At 43.8% G+C, this 26,357-nt stretch overlaps 1 protein-coding gene across 6 annotated transcripts in view; it reads right to left on the bottom strand.

Annotated features, from left to right (window-relative positions):
- prkag2a (protein kinase, AMP-activated, gamma 2 non-catalytic subunit a) overlaps window positions 1–26,357 on the bottom strand; it is a 448,776-nt gene that overhangs the window by 65,507 nt on the left and 356,912 nt on the right. For all 6 annotated transcript variants that reach the window (XM_080213148.1, XM_080213139.1, XM_080213129.1 and 3 more), the window contains 2 exons: window positions 24,875–24,981; window positions 14,228–14,309 (listed from right to left, as the gene is read on the bottom strand). In XM_080213148.1, coding sequence (XP_080069274.1) covers window positions 14,228–14,309; window positions 24,875–24,981 — 189 coding nt within the window. The remainder of the gene's footprint in view (window positions 1–14,227; window positions 14,310–24,874; window positions 24,982–26,357) is intronic.

The following is a 26,357-nucleotide window of genomic DNA, read 5'->3' as shown; positions in this document are numbered from 1 at the left end:
AGTGGAACTGAGCCACGACAGATCAGCCATGATCTTATTGAATGGCGGGGCAGGCTCGAAGGGCCAGATGGCCTACTCCTGCTCCTATTTCTTATGTTCTTATGTTCTTATGTACTTTACAAAGTATTATCTACATATGTAGAACTAATATGTGAGTCTTTTGAGCAGATGTCAATTTTGTTTTTGTAAGATACACCATAGAACCAAAGAATCCCAACAGTATAGAAGGTCATTCAGCCCATCGAGTCTGCACCACCTCTCTGTAGGAGCATCTTACCCAGGCGGACCATCCTGCCCCATTTATCATGGCCAATCCACCTAACCTACATAATCTTTGGACCATGGGAGAAACCAGTGTGCCTGGTGGAAACCCTCAGACACAGGGAAAAGATGCAAACTCCACACAATTACCCAAGGCTGGAATTGAATCCAGGTCCCTGGCACCGAGGTGGCAGAGTTAAGCACAGTGTCACCCTTTGTCGCGTGTCCCTCACGAATATCAGGTACTTCATCTTGTCAAATCGTGCTGTATAAGAAATCAGGCCTGTCTTAGCTAGAATGATTTCAGGTACCCACTTCTCACTTGAGCCGTTTTACGCTAAAACTCTTTCTCCTTGTTTAAAACTCATGTTTTGAAGTTTGAGCGCACCAAGTAACTTGTGCTTGTTGTTTTGCTCTACTATTGCAGTAGGGTCCAGTGATGAGTAGATCGAATTTAGCTTTCACTTTCCTTCTCAGGAGCAGCATTGCCGATGAATTGTGTGTGGTGGCATGAGTTGTGTTTCAAGGTCATGAGAAAGTTGTTTCTTCTCCAGGATAGCGAGTTTTTTTTACGCTTTGATGGTCTGTTTTAGAGACCGTATTTGCCTCTCCACCAATCCATTAGATGACAGATGATATGGGAGTTTTATACCATTGTTCTCAAGGTGAGCCACAAATTCCTGGGATGTGAATTGCATTCCATCATCACTGACGAGTTGTTTGGGTTGTCCAAATCAAACTCATCCAACTCCTCTAGGGTCCTTTCCATCATGGTGGATTTCATTATCCTTACTTTGGGTCACTCTGAATGCATGTCCACCAGGACAAGAAACATGTAGCCTTCAATGAATCCAAAGTCAACATCTATCCTCTGCCAAGGCTGTTTGGCCAATCCTATGAGTGGTTGTAAAGGTAGGGTATTCCATTTTCTAGTACATAACTGGTATTCCCCACCTTTTCTTCTACTTGAGAGTCAATTCCCAGCTACCAAAAATAGTTTTGCGCGAGCTCTTTCATCCGCACTACCACTGTATGACCTTTGTGCAGCTAATCTAGGATTCAGCTTCATAAGCATAGAGGGATGATCACCTTGATTCTCCGGAGTAATACTTCATTTTGGATAATTCCATTTCCCTCTTTGTTGAATTGAGGATTCTTCTTTTGTTCATCAAATGATGTTCCTCTCAAAACCACGTCCATGACCCTACTCATTATCAGGTTATTCCTCGTATGCTTTTGTACTTGAGACAATATCACTGGGACATTCTCTAGCTGGAAGAAATATATGTTAATGTAGCTGCCCTGAAGTGGCAATCTCAATAAGACACCGTGTTGTTCTGATCTGATACTTGATTTCATAATTATGCGCTGATAATATCAATGCCCATCTCCGTAGACGATTTGCGGCTAATGATGGAATTCCCTGGTATGGACCAAAAAGTGGAGAAGTCCATGATGTCCAACACACCTTAGTTGTGTGGCCGTTCTTGCCACAATTTCTACATTTATTTTCTCTACATTCTACATACACCTATTGCATGTTTGTATTTTAAAAGATTTCTCCCGGTTTGTTCTATCTTGTGTATTTTGGCTCCAGCTTCAATTTGGGAAGCTTCTTTTGTGGCCAATTCCAAAAACATCACAATCTCAACAACAGGTTTTTGTGTTAGGATTCCAGAGCAGAAACCCCAAAGTAAGTTATAAAGCCTGATGGGAGCAGGAGCAGGAGTGGGAGGGGGAGGGACAGGATCAGGGGCACAGGGTGGAAGCAAAAGCAAGACACCTTTTACTTCTTTCAAAACGAGGCAGAAACTACTCTAGGTTTTAAAAAAAATCTCTCCTGAAAGCCTAGCTCCACCTATTAACACATGACTGCCTCTGTCAATCAACCTAATCAAAACGCTACTTTGAAATCCCAGGGGAAAAACCATGTAAACAAAAATACATCAACTCAGATTAACATAAACACATCTCTAGGTAAAACTAATCATTAGCCTGTAATCTCAGCATGTGAGCTGCCTGTTCTGCAGTCAAACTGGCACCATACAAAACACAATTGAATTTTAAACATGGCCCTCACAAGAAACATGATAAAATACATTTCCTAAAGGCACAGTGTCATCACAATGGGCAATAGTCTATGAATTACTTCATTTTGAAGTCCACAAAACAAGGCTGTCTTACACAGTGTCTTTGAGGACTGAGGCAAACTTGCAGCTCTTTGCCAACCTTCTCAGCATGGCAAAAAAAATTGCTAAACATTTTTGCCCTCTTTTTGGCTCCGTTGATAAAACTGGAATCTCTCTGCAACTGTTAGTGAATTAGGCAAGGGATGATTTCTGAGAATCTTGGTTAGTTCATCATAGGTTTTTTCATTAGGCTTCTCAGGATAGACAAGGCTTCACAGCAAAGTCAGGGGTTTACGCCCTGCCACGCTTAGGAAAGTGACTACTCATCCGATATCTTGTTTGCAGCCAGATAACGCTGGAATCTCTCTTCGTAAGCATTCCATGTTTCCATATCTTTTTTGAATGCCTTTATAGCTCCACCTTTACAGTTACCAGTTATTAAATTGTGGTACTTTCTTGAACTTTTGCTCCCCTTTTCTTTATTATTAATTTATATTGTTTGTTTTTTTTCATCTGATCATTAGAAAATGTTTTTTTCAAACTACAGATCCAGTCATTTGACTGAAGTGAGTTTTAGCACCTTACACTGTCTGACTTTCTCAAATGGTATAAGTCAATTATTGTTTTTTTAAAATATGCAATAAGAAACACTGGTGTTATATTACGTACAGGGATCCATCTTAGTATTCCACAAACAAATGAAGAAATGACCAGTGTTTGCTGGTGTTAGTTCAAGGATAAATATCGACAAAAAGACTGGTAAAGCTGCCCTGTTCTTTATTAAAGGGTGTCAAGGGATCTTTTACATTGGCTGGAACACACAGACAAAACCTTGGTTTTATTATCTCATCAGAAAGGCATCAATCCTCTGACAATGCAGCACTCCCTCAAGGTCGGCCTCAATTACCTGTTCAAATGCTAGGGAGTGAGACTTAAATCTTCCGACTCAGGGGTTGATCTTCCAATCGATGCCATACTCTATAATACTGCAAGATGTCACCATTCGGAGAATGTGGGAGAGTTTTGAACCTAACTAACCACTCATAATTTTTCCTCCATCCCACCCACTGAGTACCATTTTTGAACATAATATAAGACTTAATGGTGGACAGACTTAATAGTTACCCTTACCCCATTCCAAGAAAAATGGTTAACATTTGATGGCTACTCAAGAGTACTTTAATGACTGGTACAAGTTACTTGTGGGGAAACTTACAGAAGAGCAGTGGCAGGTGTTCAAAGATGAAATGGGGAGGGTGCAGGCCAAACATGTTCCCTCTAGGGTAATTGGAAGGTGTAACAAACCCAGAGAACCATGGATGACCAAGACATTCAAGATACAATGAGAAGGAAAAGAGGAGCTTTTTACAAGTGTAAGGAGAGTAAGTCTGCAGAGGCATTAGTGGCATACAGAAAGTGCAGGATGGAGCTTAAGAAATCGATTAGAAGAGCAAGAGGGTGATATAAGAAAGCTCTGGCTGGTAAAAGTAGAGAGAATCCTAAGATGTTCTATAAATATAGAAATGGGAAGAGGTTAACCAGAGAGAGTAGGGGCCTTTAGGGACCAAGAGGGAAATCTGTAGGTGGAGGCAGAAGACATTGGTAGGATGTTAAATGAATGTTTGACATCTGTCTTTACCGGTGAGAATGTGGAGTAGTTATGGAACTTGAGGAGGGAGACTGTGAGGCTCTAGAGAAAATTGTAGGGAGTTACAAGGTATTGGGGGTATAGGCGGGCTTAAAACGGACAAATCTCCAAGTCCAGGTGAATTGTGTCCCAGGTTGTTGTGGAGGCAAGGGAGGAAATTGCAGGGGCTCTGACCCAAATTTTTAATTCCTCCCTGGCCACCAGGGAGGTCATGATGTGGGTATGCCGGCGTTGGACTGGCGTAAACACAGTAAAAAGTCTGACAACACCAGGTTTTAGTCCAACCTATTTATTTGATAATATACTCACAGCTTTCGAGGGGACTGCCTCTTCGTCAGGTGAATGGAGAGTTCTGGCCTCAGACAGAGCATATAAAGCACATTGTGCTTTATATGCTCTGTCTGAGGCCAGAACTCTCCATTCACCTGACGAAGAGGCAGTCCCCTCGAAAGCTTGTGAGTATATTATCAAATAAATAGGTTGGACTAAAACCTGGTGTTGTCAGACTTTTCACCAGGGAGGTGCCAGAGGACTGGAGAACAGCTAGTGTGGTCCCACTATTTAAGAAAGGTTGCAGAGACAAGCCAGGGAACTACAGACCAGTGAGTCTCACTGGTTGGGAAACTACTGGAAAAGATTCTGAAGGAGAGAATCTGTCACCATTTGGAGAGGCAATGTTTGATCAGGGATAGTAGCATGGTTTTATCAGAGAGAGGTTATGCCTAACAAATTTGATTGAATATTTTGAGCTTATGACTAAGTGTGTAGATGAAGCTAGTGCAGTTGATGTAGTTTACATGGATTTCAGCAAAGCCTTTGACAAAATTCCACATGGGAGACTTATTAAGAAGGCTAATGCAAATGGGATACAAGGTGATCTGACAAAGTGGGTACATAATTGGCTTAGTGGTAGGACACAGAGGGTGGCTTTAGCAACTGGAGGCCAGTGACCTGTCACACACGACAGGGATTTGGGCTGGATCCCCTATTGTTCGTCATTAATATAAATAACACAGATGACCTATGTGTGGTGGTTGGGGGTGGGGGGCGGTGTATAGGATCAGTAACTTTGCCAATGACAAAAATTGGCCGGGTGATTAAACAGTGAGATTGAGTGTCTTGGGTTACAGGAAGATATAAACAAGATGGTCAAATGGGCGGATAAATGGCAAATGGAATTTAACCCTGAAACATGTGAGGTGATGCACTTTGGAAAGGGTAATTTGACAAAGAAGTATATACGAAACATCTGACACTGGGAAGTTCTGAAGAACAAAGGGATCTTGGCTTCTCTGTCCACAGATTTCTGAAGGTGGAAAGGCAGGTAAATAGGGTAGTGAAAAAGGCATATGGCATACTTGACTTTATCAATCGAGTATAGATTACAGAAGCAGAGAGATCATGATGGAGTTGTATAGAACTTTGGTGAGGCCACAGTTCGAGTACTGTGCAGTCCTGGTCACCACATTATAGGAAGAACGTGAACACACTGGAGGGGTGCAGAGCAGATTCATCAGGATGCTGCCTGGGATGGAACATTTAATTTATGAAGAGAGGTTGGATAGGCTTTGTTGGAGCAGAGAAGACTGAAGGGTGACCTGACTGAGGTGTTCAAGATTATGAGGGGCACGGACAGAGTGGATAAGGAGCAGTTGTTCCTCTTAGTTGAAGGGTCAATTACGAGGGGACAAGTTAAAAGTGAGGGGTGGGAGGAGGGCGGGGGGATGTGAGGAAAAACCTTGCTACTCAGAGGGTGGTGACGGTCCAGAATGCACTGCCTGGGAGGGTAGTGGAAGCGGGGTACCTCACATCCTTTAAAAAAGTACCTCGATGAGTACTTGGCAAGCCATAACATTCAAGACTAAGGGCCAAGTGGAATTAGGTGGGCAGGTCGGGGCATTTCATGCATCAGTGCAGACTCGATGAGCAGAAGGGCCTCTTCAGCACTCTTGTAATCTGTGATTCTGTGACTGTCGAGCACTTTGGTGATATATGGTAGTTAAGAAAGGTACTACACAAATGTAAGTCTTTCATTCCCTATGGAATCTGACCCAACTATAAAGAATTGTTTAAACATCACACAATATAATTCATCAGTTCATGAGGTCCCCACGAATAATATTTTTTAATTAGAGGTCAGACAGCATAATCTATTGGAGGGGCACCGAACTCATTTTAGATGGTGAGCCCTATCTTGCATCCTGACATATGGTATTGGAGCATATTCAGTACAAGTTACTTGGATGCTCCAGGATATAAATTGGGATGCATCTTGCGACAATTCCCCAGTTTGTTCTTCCAACTGTAGCTGTCTAACCAATCGTCCTTGTAAGGGCTGCTGAAGGCCACTCAAATGATAAGCAGAATTTTTTTTAAACTTCTGGAGCAGCAGCTCTGCTTTCAGACCCTCAGAGATACTGTGCGTCATTGTCTGCAGTTTCCGCCATTCCTCCTCCCAGAGCATCTTGGCAAACATTAGGACTAAATTGGAACCAGAGCATCGGTCAAGCTGCTTCCCACTGTTGTTGGCAGCTTCCCTTGCTTATTGAAATGAGGCCCAAGTGACAGGGCCTATGTTTCTGGCATGTCCTTGAATTTTGATCCATCATTTCACTATGAAGTCTTTCAACATTTCTTACTCCCTCAGAAATCAGTTTCAATGGCCGTTATCTCTGGGACAATCACTATTTGTATGTTGAGGATTAGCAAACACTGCAACAGCACTAATTCAGAAAACTTATCTTCAGGTAACTTCCTGGCTTACTTATCACTTCATGGCTTTCTTCATTGTCTTTGAATGTTGCCCCCTGCATCACATCCTATCCTTTGCTTAATACTCAAGACACATGGGCTTTCCATTCATACCCATGAAGAAATAATTAATTTTAACTTATTCAAATAGGAACAGGAGTGGATCATTTAGCTCTTTGAACCTTTTCCACCGTTAACTCGGATGACAGTTGATGCTGAGCTTAACTTCATCCGTCCGCTTTTATATCCTTATCTTTCACAAGTCGCTCATTCTCATATTTCATATTATTAATTGATCTAGTATCTACAGCTTTTTGTGGGAGAAAGTTCCACATTTCTATCAACCTGTATGTTGTTGCCTGGTCTGGAGGGTATTAGCTATGAGGAGAGGTTGGATAAACCTGGTTTGTTTTCACTGGAATGACAAAGATTGAGGGGTGACCTGATAGAAGTTGACAAGATTATGAGTAGCAAGGACAGAGTGGATAGTCAGGTGCTCTTTCCTAGGGTAGAAAAGTCACGTACGACAGCACATAGTTTTAAGGTGCATGGGGAAAAGTTTAAAGGAGGAGATGTGTGAGGCAAGTTTTTGTTTTTTTTTACACACAGGGTGGTAAATGTTTGGAATGCGTCGCCTGGGGAGGTAGAGGAGCAGGTACGATAGCGGCATTTAAGAGCAATTAAACGAATACGTGAATAGGATGAGAATGGAAGGATATGGACTCTAAGTACGTACGATTTTGGTTTGTGCAGGCATCGTGTTTGGCACAGGCTCGGAAGGCTGAAGGGTCTGTGCTGTACTGTTCTTTGCATGGCTAGGCACTGATTTTTTTTTTGTTAGGACACTAGATCAAGACACCTAAAATGGCAGAAGACGTTTCACTCTTTCCAGCCCATCAATTCATTTCAAAATTCCATAAATTTGAGCCAAATCGCCCCTTAACCTTTAATATTTCAGGGAATACAAGCAAAGTTTATATAATCTCTCCTCATATTCTAACCTTGGAAGGATATCAGTACAGATTCGCTAGAGCACCGCCGTAGTTCCAAGGTCAATATATCCTGAGATGCAGTGCCCAGAGCTAAAGGCAATAATCCAGATATGATCTAATCAGGGCGTTTTTTTGAATAGCTATAAGCAAGACTTTCTCCCTTTACATTCTAACCCCTCTAAGTTATGAGGGCTAAGATTCCACGAGCCTTTTGGATTTTGTTTTGTACCTGATTCTTACACTTTAGTGATCAGTATACAGGGAAATCCAAATCCTTTTGGAAGGTGAATGATCGCAGCTTTTAATCATTTAAATAATACACAAAGTTTTCCTTTTTTGGTTCAAAACGGATGAGCCCATACATACCTTGTTTGAGATCCAAATGTCAGAGTTTTGTCCACTCGCTTAACCTACTGATGTCTCTGTAGTGTTGTGCTCTCATCTAGCTTACTTACTCATGTCCCTTTGTGCTATCAGCAAACCTGGATGTGTGGCTTACCATACTGATAAATAGAGATGCACATGTTGTACTTTAGAAACTGCAAAGTGTAACAGGGAAATACAAAAGGTGATAGAAAAGTAACAAAGACACTGAAATGTGTTGTAATAGTTTTTTTCCCTGTGAACCAGTAGCATGGGTTCAGCTGGGACACAGTAGCTACTTAATTTTTTAAATTGGATCATTAAATTGTTAAGATTTATATCATTAGTAAAATAAATGGTGCCAAGTGAAAGCATAATCACTGGATTAAAGCATGAACGCATCTACCTCTCCAAAACTGGAGTGGTATCATTAAAATCACAGCCATAGGACATTCCCTTCTTCCAATCCAATCTTTCTGCTGTCAGACACAACACCATGGGTCATTAAGCCATAATAATTATGTAGCTATAACAAAATCATGGGTAAATCAACACTTCTCCTTCAAACTAAAGAGTCCAAGTCCAACATCTGTGTATTATTTGTTGAAGTTTCTGCTTCTACTTGTCTCTTTTGGATTAGAGTCATACATCATGGATACAGGCCCTTGGGCTCAACTTGTCCATATCGCCCAATTTTTACCATGAAGCTGTAGCCAAACCTTTTGGAGAGTTGTTTTTCAAACTGGAGACCTGTGACCTGCAGTGTGCCTCAGGGATCAGTGCTGGGCCCACTGTTATTTGTCATTTATATTAATGATTTGGATGAGAATATAGGGGACATGGTTAGTAAGTTTGCAGATGACACCAAGATTGGTGGCATAGTGGTCAGTGAAGAAAGTTATCTCCATTTGCAACGGGATCTTCATCAATTGGGCCTGTGTGCTGACCAATGGCAAATGGAGTTTAGATAAATGTGAGGTGATGCACTTTGGTAGATTAAGCCAGGGCAGGACCTATTCAGTTAATGGTAGGGCATTGGGGAAGAGTTACAGAACAAAGATCTAGGGGTACATGTTCATAGCTCCTTGAAAGTGGAGTCACAGGTGGACAGAGTGGTGAAGAAGGCATTCGGCATGCTTGGTTTCATCAGTCAGAACATTGAACAAAGAACAAATCAGCACAGGAAACAGGCCCTTCGACCCTCCAAGCCTGCGCTGCTCATTGGTCCAACTAGACCATTCTTCTGTATCCCTCCATTCCCAGTCTGCTCATGTGACTATCCAGATAAGTCTTAAACGATCCCAGCGTGTTCGCCTCCACCACCCTGCTTGGCAGTGCATTCCAGGCCCCCAACACCCTCTGTGTGAAATACGTCCCTCTGATATCCGCGTTAAACCTCACCTTGAACCTGTGACCCCTCGTGTTTGTCACCTCTGACCTTGGAAAAAGCTTCCCACTGTTCACCCTATCCATACCCCTCATGAATAAAGGAGTTGGGACATCTTGAAGTTGTACAAGACATTGGTAAGGCCACACTTGGAATACTGTGTGCAATTCTGCTCACCTTATTATAGAAAGGATATTATTAAATTAGAAAGAGTGCAGAAAAGATTTACGAGAATGCTACCGTGACTTGATGGATTGAGTTATAAGGAGAGGCTGAATGGACTGGGACGTTTTTCTCTGGAGCGCAGGAGGCTGAGAGGTGACCTTACCACAGAACCATAGAACCCTACAGTGCAGAAAGAGGCCCCTCGAGTCTGCACCGAACACAGTCCCACCCAGGCCCTACCCCCATACCCCTACATATTACACCCACTAATCTCTCTAACCTACGCATCCCTAGATACTAAGGGGCAATTTCTTAGCACGGCCAATCAACCTAACCCACACATCTTTGGACTGTGGGAGGAAACAGGAGTACCTGCACGAAACCCACGCAGACACAAGGAGAATGTGCAAACTCCACGCAGACAGTGACCCGCGCCAGGAATCGAACCCAGGACCCTGGAGCTATGAAGCAGCAGGGGAAACCACTGTGCTACCGTGCTGCCCATACACCACAGACCTTTTATAGACCTTACGGAGGTCTATAAAATAATGAGGGGCATAGACAAGGTAGATAGTCAATATCTTTTCCCAAAAGTAGGAGTCTAAAACTGGGGTGGCACAGTAGTACAGTGGTTAGCACTGCTGCTTCACAGCTCCAGGGTCCTGGGTTCGATTCCCAGCTCGGGTCACTGTCTGTGTGGAGTTTGCACATTCTCCTCGTGTCTGTGTGGGTTTCCTCCGGGTACCCCGGTTTCCTCCCACAGTCCAAAAATGTGGTTAGGTTGATTGGCTGTGCTAAGAAATTGCCCCTTAGTGTCCAGGGATGCATAGGTTAGAGAGATCAGTGGGTATAATATGTAGGGATATGGGGGTAGGACCTGGGTGGGATTGTGTTTGGTGCAGACTCGATGAGCCGAAGGGTCTTCTTCTGCACTGTAGGGTTCTATGATTCTATGAAAACTAGAGGGCATAGGTTTAAGATGAGGCGGGAGAGATATAAAAGTGTCCAGGGGACAATTTTTTCACACAGAGGGTAGCGAGTGTCTGGAACAAGCTTCCAGAGGTAGCAGTAGAGGCGGATACAATTTTATCTTTTAAAAAGCATTTAGATAACTACATGGGTACGATAGGTATAGAGGGATATGGGCCAAATGTGGGCAATTGGGATTAGCTTAGGGGTTTAAAAAAAGGGTGACATGGACAAGTTGGGCCAAAGGGCCTGTTCCCATGCTGTAAACCTCTATGACTTAACTTAGCCTGGCCTGCTCTGTATAGCTGTGCTTTACAAACTCACCTTTTCTTTCTCGAGTCCTTTGAGTCGAACAAAAACAGAAGTAGTTGGGAGTGTAGAGTTTCGCTACTTCGATACCTTCGAAAATATTCTGCTTGCATTGTTGCACCACAGATGGCTTTACATTCAACTTAGTCCACAAGCTCTGAAATTTCCTCCTTAGAGAAAGGAGAGAGGCTTATAAAAACCCTACATATGACCCACTTGTCTTAATATCTCCTTGTATGCCTCAGTGCCAGAGATTTTCTTTCATAATTCACATGCAAAGTACTTTGGGATACTTGACTACGTTAAAAGCGCCGTACACATGCACATTGTTACTCTTGCACTTTGGGATTCAGATATTGATCAGTTATCACAAAAAATTTACACCTGGACCTAACCTCAAGCAAAGGCTGATTTTATTTTCTAGACAGGTCATCTGTTTTTGGAAGATTAACAGCACAACATCTATACGCCGTACTACATTTTGCAAAGTGATATCCAATCCATCTTGGCATTGTTACAACATTTAAAAACAAAGATACACAACAGTGAGATTATCTTCAAAATACAAATAATCACAGCTCCAACCTAATCCTTCATCTCCTCTCACCATTGATTGAAGCTTGAGCTGAATACTCTAAGGTCTAGAAACGGGATGTTGCCCAAGTGTTAGACATAGAACAGTACAGTACAGGCCCTTCGACCCTCAATTTTGTGCCAAACTCATGATCAAGCTATCCCACTCCTTATCATTCTGGGGTGCTCCATGCGCCTATCCAATAACTGCTTGAAAGTTCCTCAAGTGTCTGACTCCACTATCACAGCAGGCAGTGCATTCCACACCCCAACCACTCCGAGTAAAGAATCTACCTCGGGCATCCCTCCTATATCTCCCACCATGAACCTTATAGTTATGCCCCCTAGTAACAGCTATATCCACCCGAGGAAATAGTCTCTGCATGTCCACTCTATCAATCCCACTCATCATCTTATAAACCTGTTGCCCAAGCATGCATACGAGACACTGGGACTTTTGATGCCGTGAGCATTCCTTCTCTCCTAGATTGAGTGGTGGATGGGGTTGCAGCCTGGAGTGTAAAATCAGGTTGAGGCGAACATGGCACTTTGTGTACAGCCATTAGTGACCTAGTGCTAAAATGCCACTGAAATTTATTATCAATTAGTCACAAGCAAGTCTTACATTAACACTGCAATGAAGTTACTGAAACTCCCCTAGTCGCCACACTCCGGCGCCTTCCGGGTCAATGCACCTAACCAGCACATCTTTCAGACTGTGGGAGGAAATCAGAACACCTGGACGAAACCCACGCAGACAGAGGGGAAAATATGCAAACTCCACATGGACAGACAGTGACCCAAGACAGGAATTGAACCCAGGTCTTTGGTGCTGTGAGGCAGCAGTACTAACTACTGAGCTACCGTGCTACCCTGACTGAGACAGTCAGGGCTCAATCTCGCACAATTTCAGCCAATAAGAACATAAGAACATAAGAAATAGGAGCAGGAGTAGGCCATCTAGCCCTTCGAGCCTGCCCCACCATTCAATAAGATCATGGCTGATCTGTTGTGGCTCAGTTCCACTTTCCCGCCCTCTCCCCATAACCCTTAATCCCCTCTCTTATCAAGAACCCATCAACCCGCTTCTTAAAAATATTTAGTGAGGCAGCCTCCACCACTTCAACGGGCAGAGAATTCCAGAGATTCACCACCCTTTGAGTGAAGAAGTTCCTCCTCAACTCCGTTCTAAACCCTGCTAATCCTGGCCATAAACTCTATTCTCCCCCAATACCACCTGAAGGTCAGCCCCACAGTCACCCAATCTCTACTGAGTCTCAACGTGCAACGACTTATCCCAGTGAGACATCAGGACCAGCACGTGTGCAGTTACTCACAAGGCAGCTTGCAAACCATTCCCACACGCTACAAATATTCTACACAACACGTTGCACTTGGAGCTAGATAAAACTGCTTTGTGGAGGGTACTTTAAAAGATCCCTAATCTAGTGATAGGTTATTGTGGCTAAACATTATTAGCTTCTCTTCAATTGTGGTCTGAAATCCAAAGTTTAATTCCAAAGAAGGTAGAAACCCAACAAAACCAGTCAGTTCTCTTGTCTAAATATAAATTCTGAGCAATGTTTGTTAACGTTTCTTTATTAGTGTCACAAGTAGGCCTGCAATGAAGTTACTGTGAAAATCCCCTTGTCGCCATTCTGTGGTGCCTGTTCGGGTACAATGAGGGAGAATTTAGCATGGTCAATGCACCTAACCAGCACGTCTTTCAGACTGTGGGAGGAAACCAGAGCACCAAGAGGAAACCCACACTGATGCAGGGAGAACGTGCCAACTCCGCACAGTGACCCAAGCAGGCATCAAACCCGGGTCCCTGGCGCTGAGACAGCAGTGCTCACCACTGTGTTGCCATGACGTTATCCAGAAATGATCATCCACAAAATACCAAAACAAAAATGTGGGTGGTAAAATATACATTGTAATACTTTATAGAAAGCTACACATTGAAATTAAAAGCAGAACAAAAGGCCTATTCATCAAACACACTGCATTTTGTTCAAACCCCACTGTCACGCAAGTTGATCTCTTTTTTAGCTAAGAATCTATTAACTAACACTTATTTATTTGCCTTTCTATCGATGATTTTAAAAGCTGTTCAAACAGCAAGTACCAATGGTCAAGGGAACTATGTTGAAGGATTTGGCAATATATCCTTCAACATAATGAAGGTGAACCAAAAAGGTAAAGTCATTAACTTGGGCCCTACAACATCACGCAACTTCAGCCAAGCATATTATGCAAGTTCCTTCATACCACAAGACTCATTAAGTCCTCCCAGTCAACTCATCAAACGCAGTCAAGTAAACACAATGACAGAATCAAACAAGAGAGAGAGTTTAGAAATTTCTAAGGAAGAGGAGTAGCTCATTCAGCCCTGCAGCATGTTCTGCCATTCAATTTGGTCATGGCTGATCTGCATCATGACTCCATCACCAGTGTGATTTTATTTTTAAAACAGGAATCCTGAGGGGCACTGCTGGCACAATGTGCACCATGTCAGAACACGATCCTGACAAAATCATGTCAAGAAACTAAAGTACCTCTCAAATCAGACAATTTGTCAGAAGTCACAAGGATTTGGAAGACAAACATCAAGATCAGTTTTATTAGGTTTATTGTGAGTCTATAACAACTCTTATCAAATTGCGATTCAACATCTTACCTACAAAACTCTGTTTTTTACTCTCCCAAAGTGGGGCTGCTCGAACGCCATTTGCCACCAAAGCAAAGAAGGCTTTCTTCACCTGGAGAATCAAAGAGATTGTTAAAATCTGCAGAGAGGCACACTGAAGAAGAACATACAGGACAGGAAAAGGCCCTTTGGCCCTCCAAGTCTGCGCCAATCATGACGCCTGCCTAAAACCATATGCATTTACGGAGTCCGTATCCTTCGACTCCCATCCTATTCACGCATTTGTCTTGTTGCCCCTAAAATGTCACTATCGTACCTGCTCCCACCATCTCCGCACATGTTCCAGCCATTCGCCACCCTCTGCATAAAAATCATGATTCACACATCCCCTCTAAACTTTTCCCCAAATATTAAATAGCCAACTTGGCTTACATAAGAACATAAGAAATAGGAGCAGGAGTAGGCCATCTAGCCCTTCGAGCCTGCCCCGCCATTCAATAAGATCATGGCTGATCTGTCGTGGCTCAGTTCCACTTTCCCGCCCTCTCCCCATAACCCTTAATCCCCTCTCTTAGCAAAAACCCATCAACCCGTGTCTTAAAAATATTTAGCGAGGCAGCCTCCACCACTTCAACGGGCAGAGAATTCCAGAGATTCGCCACCCTTTGAGTGAAGAAGTTCCTCCTCAATTCCGTTCTAAACCGCCCCCCCTTTATCTTGAGGCTGTGCCCCCTAGTCCTACTATCCTTTCTGAGCGGGAAGAGTCTCTCCACCTCTATCCTATCCATCCCATTCATCATCTTATACGTCTCAATGAGATCTCCCCTCATTCTTCTAAACTCTAACGAGTACAAGCCTAATTTATTCAGCCTCTCTTCATAGCTCAACCCCCTCAACTCTGGCATCAGCCTAGTAAACCTCCTCTGCACTCCCTCCAAGGCCAAAATATCCTTGCGTAAGTACGGCGCCCAAAACTGCACACAGTACTCCAGCTGCGGCCTCACCAATGCCCTATACAGCCGCAGCAAGACCTCCCTACTTTTATATTCAATCCCCCTCGCTATGAAGGCCAGCATCCCATTCGCCTTCCTGACCACCTGCTGCACCTGCAAGCTGGGTTTTTGTGACTCATGCACAAGGACCCCGAGGTCCCTCTGCACCGTCGCCTGCTGCAGTTTTTCTCCACGTAAGTAATAATCCTTCCTACCATTATTCCTACCAAAGTGGACCACCTCGCACTTGCCAACATTAAATGCCATTTGCTTAACTGACTCAAGTTCTTTACGTGGTATCCCAGAATTATCTCAGGCGGCCTGTGTTGTATCTGAAGTTCACAAAAGGAAAAAAAAATGGAATGTAGCTGAAAGAAAAATTTCATTTTTCGAACTTAAATGAAGGTGCAGAAGGAACACAGAAAGAGAGAGTGTCCCAACGGATATCACAACAAACACCAACAGATGATCTTATTCAACTGACGTATGCCTTTTCTTTCAGAATGCTGACTTCATTCTGGGGAGCATGAACAAGAACTACGGCTACACGGAGGGAGATAATGCTCGATTGTCACACAATTCAAAAGATTAGCATCCAAAAGACAATTAAATACAAACAGCAATAATCACAGATAGAGAAATTTAAAACACAATTGAATTCCACATTACTCGGGGGCATGCCTCGGCTTAATGGGACACTTGCCTCAGAATCTGAAGGCCATGAGTTCAAGCCCCATTCCAGGGGCTTGAGCACATAATCAAGGCTGACACTCTGGAGCAGTACACAAGGATTCGAGATGCCACCTTTCAGGTGAGACCTTATCCAGGCCCTCAACTTCATAAGAACATAAGAACATAAGAAATAGGAGCAGGAGTAGGCCATCTGGCCCTTCGAGCCTGCCCCGCCATTCAATAAGATCATGGCTGATCTGTCGTGGCTCAGTTCCACTTTCCCGCCCTCTCCCCATAACCCTTAATCCCCTCTCTTATCAAAAACCCATCAACCCGCTTCTTAAAAATATTTAGCGAGGTAGCCTCCACCACTTCAACGGGCAGAGAATTCCAGAGATTCACCACCCTTTGAGTGAAGAAGTTCCTCCTCAACTCCGTTCTGAACCGCCCCCCCTTTATCTTGAGGCTGTGCCCCCTAGTCCTACTGTCTTTTTTGAGCGGGAAGAGTCTTTCCACCTCTATCCTATCCATCCCATTCATCATCTTATACGTCTCAATGAGATCTCCCCTCATTCTTCTAAACTCTAACGAGTACAAGCCTAGTTTATTCAGCCTCTCCTCATAGCTCAACCCCCTCAACTCCGGTATCAGCCTAGTAAACCTCCTCTGCACTCCCTCCAAGGCCAAAATATCCTTGCGCAGGTGCGGCGCCCAAAACTGCACACAGTACTCCAGCTGCGGCCTCACCAATGCCCTATACAGCTGCAGCAAGACCTCCCTACTTTTATATTCAATCCCCCTCGCTATGAAGGCCAGCATCCCATTCGCCTTCCTGACCACCTGCTGCACCTGCAGGCTGGGTTTTTGCGACTCATGCACAAGGACCCCGAGGTCCCTCTGCACCGTCGCCTGCTGCAGTTTTTCGCCACGTAAGTAATAGTCCTTCCTACCATTCTTCCTACCAAAGTGGACCACCTCACACTTGCCAACATTAAATTCCATTTGCCATTTCCTGGCCCATTCGCCCAGCCTATCTAGATCCTTCTGCAGACTCTCCACACCCTCCGCACAATTTGCCTTTCCCCCAATCTTGGTGTCATCAGCAAATTTCGACACCCTACACTCGGTTCCCTCCTCCAGATCATCTATATAAATGGTAAATAGCTGAGGCCCCAGCACCGACCCCTGGGGCACCCCACTAGTCACCAACCGCCAATCCGAATAGCACCCATTGACCCCCACTCTCTGCCTCCTATTTGACAACCAATCCTCTATCCACGCTAACACCCTACCCCCAACTCCATGTCCTCTGACCTTCTGCAGTAACCTCTTGTGAGGTACCTTATCAAACGCCTTCTGAAAATCCAGAAAGACCACATCCACCGGCTCTCCTCTATCCACCGCCCTAGACACATCCTCATAGAACTCCAGTAAATTTGTCAGACACGACTTCCCTTTAATGAAACCGTGTTGCGTCTGCCCTATCAAGCAATTCCCTTCAAGATGCCTCGCAATTTCCTCCTTAATGACGGATTCTAACATTTTACCTACCACAGACGTTAAACTAACCGGCCTGTAATTCCCCGCCTTTTGCCTGGCACCCTTCTTAAACAACGGCGTAACATTAGCCGTTTTCCAATCCTCCGGCACTTCCCCGGAATCCAGCGACGTCTGGAAAATAACCACCAAGGCATCCACTATCACCTCCGCCATTTCTTTCAGAACCCTCGGATGCATTCCATCCGGTCCTGGGGACTTGTCCACAATCAGCCCCTCCAGTCTGTCGCGCACCACCTCTCTAGTAACAGTAATGTCATTAAGACCCTCCAGTCCTACCACCTTTCCATCGCTAACACCCGGCAAATTATTCACGTCCCCCCCCTGCAAAGCCTACAGCATTATTTAAAGAGCAGTATCAGGGCAGCACGGTAGCAGTGTTTAGCACTGCCGCTTCACAGGTCCAGGGACCTGGGTTCGATTCCCGGCTTGGGTCACTGTATGTGTGGAGTTTGCACATTCTCATGTCTCTGGGTGCTCCGGTTTCCTCCCAGAGTCCAAAGATGCGTGGGTTAGGTTGAATAGCCATGCTAAAATTGCCCCTTAGTGTACTAGGTTGCTTAGGTTAGAGGGATTAGCAGGTAAAATATGTAGGGATATGGGGGTAGGGTCTGGTGGGATTGTGTTAGGTGCAGATTCAATGGGCTGAAGGGCCTCTTTCTGCACTGTAGGGTTCTATGATTCAATGAATTTGCCAGTGTCCAGGGAAATCTTTGTACCCCTCAATCAATTTCACTTCAAAACAGATTACCTATTTATTTAACTCTCTGCTATTTGTGGGATCTTGTTATGCATAAATTGGTTGCCACATTTTGCGACACAAGAGGAACTGGACCTCATAAGTGGTGACAAGTCACTTTGGAATGTCCTGCAATTTGTTTGCTCGTTCTTCAACTAACCATTGCTCTGTTTTATTCCAAACTTGGATCAAATTTAGTATCTGCCAATGATAACAGTCCCATTTTGAGATGTTATAGCAGTCAGGCAATTTTTGAAGGCGAAAGTCATGGTTACAGTATTTACTGATTTACCTCAGTTTCTTTGTAAAACAGTTAAACTTTTAAGATTGGTGTTGTGTATAATGACATGAGGCACCCATATAACTGGCCTAAATGTCCTGTGTTTAAGGAAATAACTGCAGATCTGAAACCAAAAGAGAAAATGCTGGAAAATCTCAGCAGTCTGGCAGCATCCGTAAAGAGAGAAAAGAGCTGCCATTACGAGTTCAGATGAACCTTTGTCAAAGGGGTCATCTGGACTCAAAACTTCAGCTATTGTTGATTGTTGTAAAAACCCATCTGAGTCTTTAGGGAAGGAAATCTGCCATCCTTTCCTGACCTGGTCTACACGTGACTCCAGAGCCGCAGCAATGTAACTGACACAACTGCCCACTCAAGGGCAATTAGGGATGTGCAATAAATGGTGGCCCAGCCAATGATGCCCATGCCCCATTAACTTATAATTTAAAAAGTACACAGCTTCATGTGCGTAAATCCAACCTCCTGATGGTGGGTTGATGGCATGGTCACAAGGTCCCATCACAATCAATTCCTTTACAAACAGAATTTGAATCTATGGACTAATGATCAAAACAAAGTCCATGTACTTCACTTAATCTTTTCCCTCATCTTTTAAGGAGTGAGATAGTCACTTTGTGTCCCTTGTCTGTGGACTAATTTGCATTTGTATTTATAGCACAGAAACGGCCATCTGCCCACCCGGTCTATTTTAGTGTTTATATTACAGGCGAGCATCCTCCCACTCTGGATCTAATGTAGTGCTGCCTAAATGTTTGCTCTGCTGGAACTCCATTGTAATAATTGGGTGAATACAAGTCATAAGAAGTTCATGCACCAGCACTGATATCCGTGGCAGTCTATTAGTTACAGTTTGCCACCCCAAAAATGACCCATATATCCTGACTCTGTATGTTTTCTATTAGTTAACCAGTCCTCTAACCATGCCAATACATCATCCCCACCGTTAAAAAGGAATCCCTAGGACTCTTAAATTGGCCTCACAGGTGGAGGATGTGGTCAAGAAGGCGTATGGTGTACTAGCCTTCATTAATCGAGGGACTGAGTTTAGGAGTCAGGAGATAATACTGCAACTTTATAAGACCTTTGTCAGACCCCACTTGGAGTACTGTGTGCAGTTCTGGTCGCCTCACTACAAGAAGGATGTGGAAGCTATTGAAAAGATGCAGAGGAGATTTACAAGGATGTTGCCTGGATTGGGTGGCATGCCTTATGAGGATAGGTTGAAGGAGCTATGTCTCTTCTCCCTGGAGAGACGAAGGATGAGAGGCGACCTGATAGAGGTTTATAAGATGTTGAGAGGTATAGATAGGGTGGATTCTTGGAGGCTATTTCCCAGGGCTGAAATGGTTGCTACGAGAGGACACAGGTTTAAGGTGCTGGGGAGTAGGTACAGAGGAGATGTCAGGGGTAAGTTTTTCACTCAGAGGGTGGTGGGTGAGTGGAATCGGCTGCCGTCGGTGGTGGTGGAGGCGAACTCGTTGGGGTCTTTTAAAGAGACTTCTGGATGAGTACAAGGGATTTAACGGGATTGAGGGTGATAGATAGGCCTGGTAGGTAGGGATATGATCGGTGCAACTTGTGGGCCGAAGGGCCTGTTTGTGCTGTACTATTCTATGTTCTAAAAGCTTTTATATCTTGCTTTTTACATGGCAACTTATCAAATACCTTCTGGAAATCCAAATACACCAAACCTACTGGTTCTCCTTTATCCGCTGCTTGTTAAATCTTATTTTATTAAATTTAATAAATTATCCACCACAAATTTACATCACAAAACCACGTCGGCTCTGCCTACTAGTACAATAGAAAGTATTCTAAATGTTTTGTTAATATTTCTTCAATAATGGATTTTCCCATTATTGCCTGCCATTACTAATCATTTCTGCATCTTGGACCTAATGGATGGTAATAAAGGGCATCAGGCGGCCCACCACTACCAACAACTGCTATGAACCTGCGACTCTACACATATGTTATTACCAACTGCAATCTACTGCCAGCAAGACATGGAAGTTGGAGGCCTTTCACCTGCGCAAGTTTCCAGGCATCATGTGGAGGCACATTATTACAAAGGATATACTATAGAGGATTGGTCAGGGGAGTGATACTCTGACTGAAGCCGGCAGGGTATGCATTTCACCTCCTGGACGTACACGCCATAAGAGTAGAACGGACACCACCAGATAGAAGACAACAACAACAGGATTGTCCAAATAAGGCTTGCGAAATGCATATAATGAAGATCTTCTGGAGCAGGACATCACCTGGGTTGCAGAAAAGAGATCGCGATGAAGGCCATAACTTGTTGCCCATAGCTCACCCTGCACGAGACTGGAGAAAGTTTCAGTCTTCGATAAGGGCCACACCAGGGGAATGACGCAGGTGACCATCTGAGTAAAGGTTTTGGTTAATGAAAAGGTAGGAAGGGGTGGGACTGAGCAAATTGGTAGTTGCAGAAATATTATGGAGGACTGCTAGTTGGGATTTTGAAAGTGAAGTTGAAAGTACGAGTGTGTGTTTTCCAGAGATACAGACAGAAAGAAATTGAGTTGGGAGGGGCAAGGGGAATGAGGAAGGAGAATGAAACAAGGAAGGGACTGGAGATAGCCTTATCTGGTGACTGACACAATGGAGTAGACAGGTCACATGTGATGGCAAATTCAAGGGGAAAGGAGTTTATATGACAGATTAAGGAAGGGTTGGAGCACGATGAACTCAACTTAATATTTTATTTACTTCATTCATATTACTTAATATGCCTCAATAAGTTCTGATTTCTTTAGGGAAGGAAATCTGCCATCCTTACTGGTCTGGCCTAGATGTGACTCGAGACCCACAGTAATGTGGTTGACTCTAAAATGCCCCCTGACATGGCCTAGCAAATCAACCAATTGTACCCAATCAGCAGGTGGTGGCAAAACTGGAGTTCTGCAGTTCTGCCATGTTCAGTTGTGAATGGTGGTGGACAATTAAATAACTTACTGGAAGAGGAGGCTCCACAAATATCCCCATCTTCAAGGATGGAGGAGCCCAGCACATCAGTAAAAAAGACAAGGCTGAAGCATTCGCAGCAATCTTCAGCCAGAAGTGCGAGTCCTCCTTTAGTCCTCCGGAGGACCCAAGCATCAGTCTTCAGCTGAATCGATTCACTCAACATGATAGCGAGAAATAGCTGAAGGCACTGGATGCTGCAAAGGCAGTGGGCCCTGACCAGATTCCAGCAATAGTCCTGAAAGATTTGCGTTCCAGAACTTGCTGCACCACTAGCCAAGTTGTTCTAGTTCAGCTACAACACTACTGTTGACCTGACAATGTGGAAAATTGCCTTGGTGTATCCAGTACATAAAATACAGGACAAAAGTAACCCAGCCAATTACCATCTAGTTTACTTTTGATCAAAGTGATAGAAGAGGTTAACAGCACTATCAAGTGGCACTTACTCAGCACTAACTTGATCACGTGTGCTTAATTTGAGTTCTGCCAGGGTCACTCAGCTCCTAACACCATTACAACCTTCACTCAATCATGACAAAAACAGCTGAACGCCAGTGGTGAGGTGAGGTGAGAGCAACTGTCTTTGACATCAAGGCAGCATTTGACTGTGTATGGCATCAATGAACCCTAACAAAACTGGAGTTAATAGGAATCGAGGGTGAATATTCTCTGCTGGTTGGAGTCACAACTGGTAGAAAAGGAAGACAGCTGTGGTGGTTGGAAGTCAATCATCTCAGATCCAGGATATCACTGCAGCAGTTTCTCAGGATAGTGTCCCAGACCCAACCATCTTCAGCTGCTCCATCAATGACCTTCCTTCCATCAGAAGTAGGCATGTTCGCTGATGACTGCACAATGTTTCCTACCATTCATGACTCCTCAGATACGGAAGCAGTTAATGTCCAAATGCAGCAAGATATGGATAATCCAGGCTTGGGCTGACAAGTAGTAACATTTATGCCACACAAGTAAGTATCAGGCAATGACCATCTCCAACAAGTGAGGTTCTAACCATTGGCACTTGGCATTCAATGGTATTACCATCGCTGAATCTCCCATTATCAACATCCTGGAGGTTACATTGACCGGAATCCATATTGCTCTTGCCAAATAAATACTGTGGTTATCACAACAGGTCAGAGGCTAGGAATCCTGTGGTGAGTAACTCACCTCCTGACCGCCTCAAAGCCTGACAACATCTACAATGTAGAAATCAGGAGTGTGGCGGAATACTCCCTATTTGCCTGGATGGGGGCTGCTCCAACAACATTCAAGAAGCTTGACACCATCCAGGACAAACAGTCTGCTTGATCAATTCCCCCTTCCACAAATATTCAATCCCTCCACCACTGACACACAGTGGCAGCTGTGTGTACTATCTGCAAGGTGCACTGCAGGAATTCCCCTAGGATTCTTAGGCAGCACCTTCCAAATACACGGTCATTACCATCTAGAAGGACAAGAGCAGCAGATACATGGGAACCCCACTACCTGGAGATTTCCCACCATGTCACTCACCATCCTGACTTGGAAATATATCACTGTTCCTTCATTGGGTCAAAATCCTGGAATTCCCTCCCTAACAGCACCGTGGGTGGACCTACACCCCCAGGACTACACACATTCAAGACGACAGCTCACCACCATCTTCTGAAGGGCAACTAGGGATGGACAATATTCTACTTGGTATTCTTCAATAACTCAGTAGCAACTTAGCAGTATCCTAAACTAGAAAACATTATCACAACTACCAGTTTAACGTAATATATCTTACTTGGAGTCCCAGTTGAGAACTCAGGACCACACAAGGGCCTAAAGCAAGATTAAAAGCTGCGCTGTACTATCAAGAGTTTTTCAATAAGATTGTTGTTAGGCAAAGGTATTAGGGTTTATGAAACCAAGGTGTATAGGTGGAGTTAAGATGCAGATTGGACAGGTTGTAATTGAATAGTGCAATAGACTGGGGAGGGTTTGAATGGCCACCTCCGGTTGTGACGTAAATCAGTTTTTGCTTATGATCTATCCATTCAGATTTGAGGAGGAGTTTGGATGTCCAGTAAAATCAGAATATTAATGAACTCCAACAATCAAAGCTCTTCTTAAAAGGACAGAGCACTGATTCAAGTCTTACTATAATCCAGCTTACTGGCAGCCACGTTAGCTGTTCCTCCATGAAGCACACAATAACATGGAAGATGCCACCATTCTGGAGCTTTGCAAATTGCATTTAGTTTAGTCAACATGGATCTATTTTAAGCTATTTTGCCCATATAAATAAAGTTTCCCTTAATTCTCCCTCTTTGGCATTTTCCTGGACTAAATGCCACCTAAGTGATGATGTTGCAAACCTGTCACAATAAGTACATGTTCTGGCTATAAGTGAGAGTGAGTGTTACTAATTGGGGACAGGGTTGAGGATGATTCATAATGTATTTAAAAACAGCTTCCACCTGTGTGAGGCATGAAAGGAAAAGGAAGTCTGTGTCTGTGTTCCCTAGATTTTGTGAATAAACTTATGTTAAGGAAAGACTGACTCCAGATTCCTTCTTTAATCAATGAATGAGCAGTGACTCTCCAAATACAGTCAGTAGTTAACCTAGTCCCAAGCTTCTGTCTTGAAGGTCTAAAGTGTTTTCCTCCTGATGTCTGCACTCCAACACCACCACCTTCTCAAGGGCAATTAGAGATGGGCATTAAATGCTTGCCCAGCCAGCAAAACCCACATCCCTTGAATGAAAAAATAAGTCAATTCCAGCCTCTTGTTCATCCCTGATTTTCAACATTACTATTGATGTCCATGCTTCTTAAGTTCCAAGCCCTGATATTACCTCCCTGTAGCACTCTGCCTTAGTTTGCTCCTGTCAAATCTTTTCTGACAGCATTCCCCTGAAATGCTGAGATAATGGATTATGTTGAAAGCACTATATAAATTATTGTTGTTGGCAAGAATCTGTTCTAGCTTTTAGCAGTTTCCCATGACTGCCATTGCATAGACGGCTATGGACAAAGTGCTAGAAAATGTACAAGTCGGTATCGCTGGCACAGACACGACAGGCCAAAGGGCCTCTCACTGTGCTGTAAAACTCTATGACTATGATAGAGACTAGGAAACTGCCACGCAGGGAACTGCAGATGCAACCCACACCAAAAGCCTCTGTGCACTTGGTATTGGAACCCTATTCCTCCCTAACAGCACTTTGAGAATACCTACACCACACAGTGCTGCTTTGAACCACAATCACCTTCTCAAGGACAAATAGTGACAGGCAATAAAATGTTGGCCCATCCGGTGAGGTCCACATCCTGTGAACGAATAAATAAAGCTCCGTTTCACTTGTGAAAATTATTTTTAAAAGACTAACATTATGAGCATGACCAAACAGCTGCCCAGACCCTCAAAATGAAATAAAAACACATCTTACTTGCAATGAAGTGTCAAATACAACAAGCTTTGAACTGGTGGGGACGATGTCATAGCACTTGTGGGATTTCATAAACCTCATATAAATATCACTGTCAGACTCTTCAGCTGTTGAAGAAACAGGAGAAAGAAAGGTTATAGCATGGAAAGGACATTCCTTCAGTATCTGCACAGCATGACACGCTGCATTATGAACAAAAATAACCATTAGCCCATTAGTACCTATTCTGCCCTTGTCACAAAATGCAATTGGTTTTCAACACCACTGTTTGCCCTACTCACTGTAGACATAAGGTATATCAGTAGTATATACTTAAGCAGGCTAAACAATCTAATGCACTGGAGTAAAACAGGTGCAAGTTTCTTTCTCTCCTTCTCTGTAGATGTTGATTTGTGCTTGGTTAATTGTTGCCAGCAGCCATCCAGCACCTCATTACAAAAATACAAGCCTCCAATCAGTGTCAGGAGACTACTTGTCTCAGGGATGAAGTGGGGGAAACAGATGTCACATTACAGACCAGCAGGAAGTTTCTCAGATTCTCCTTCAAACTAACCCAACATCATGAGGATCAATCTTTAGGTTCACAGAGCAGGATTAGACTGCTCATCTGTACAACCAAATATCAGACAAGACAGGTTACATTTACCCACTAAGACACCAAGGGAGCATTTACTTTTGGTCAAACTATGGCCTGCCATCTTTCATTTGGAACATTAAACTGAGGCCCCACCTGCTCATCTATGCAGACAAGAAGCAGCCCAAGGCACTATTTCGAAGAGGAGCAAAAGACTCCTCTGTAGTGTCCAAGTCAGTATTTATCTCTCAGCCAACTAAATTATCCCATAACCACTAAAACAGATTCTCTCATAATTGTCACATTGCTGTGCAGATATCAGCATCATTGTTTCCTGCATTTCAGTGCTTATTAAAACATTCATTTGCAACATATAGGCATTGCTAGCTAGGCCAGCATTTATGCCCTTCCCTAAATGCCCTTCAGAAGGTGATGGTGATGAGCGGCATTCTTGAACTGTTGCAGTCCCTGAGATTTGGTATACCCTCAGTGCAGTTAGGGAGGGAGCTCTGGGATTTTGACCAAGTGATAATGAAAGAACGGCGATATATTTCCAAGTCAGGATGGTGAGTGGCTTGGAGGGGAACCTAGGTGTTCTCAGGTTCCCCAGGTGCCCTTGTCCTTCTAGATGATAATGGTTGTGCATCCTGGAAGTTGCTGTCTAAGGAGCTTTGCTGAGTTCTTGCAGTGCATTTTATAAATGGCATACATGGCTGCCACAGTGAATTGTTGGCAGAGGCAGTGAATGTTTGTGGAAGGGCTAGCAATCAAATGCTTTTCTCTGGGTGGTGTTGAACTTCTTGAGTATTGTTGGAGTTGCACTCAACCAGGCAAGTGGAGAATATTCCATCACCCTCCTGACTTGCATCTTGTAGATTGTGCACAGACTTTGGGGAGTCAGGAGGTCAG

Source organism: Carcharhinus amblyrhynchos, chromosome 2 (genome assembly GCF_965287045.1).
Source record: "Carcharhinus amblyrhynchos chromosome 2, sCarAmb.v2.hapA, whole genome shotgun sequence".
In the NCBI taxonomy this organism is placed as follows: Eukaryota; Metazoa; Chordata; class Chondrichthyes; order Carcharhiniformes; family Carcharhinidae; genus Carcharhinus; species Carcharhinus amblyrhynchos.
The sequence above is the reverse complement of the archived record's forward strand: the minus strand, read 5'-3'. Positions and strand labels throughout refer to the sequence as shown.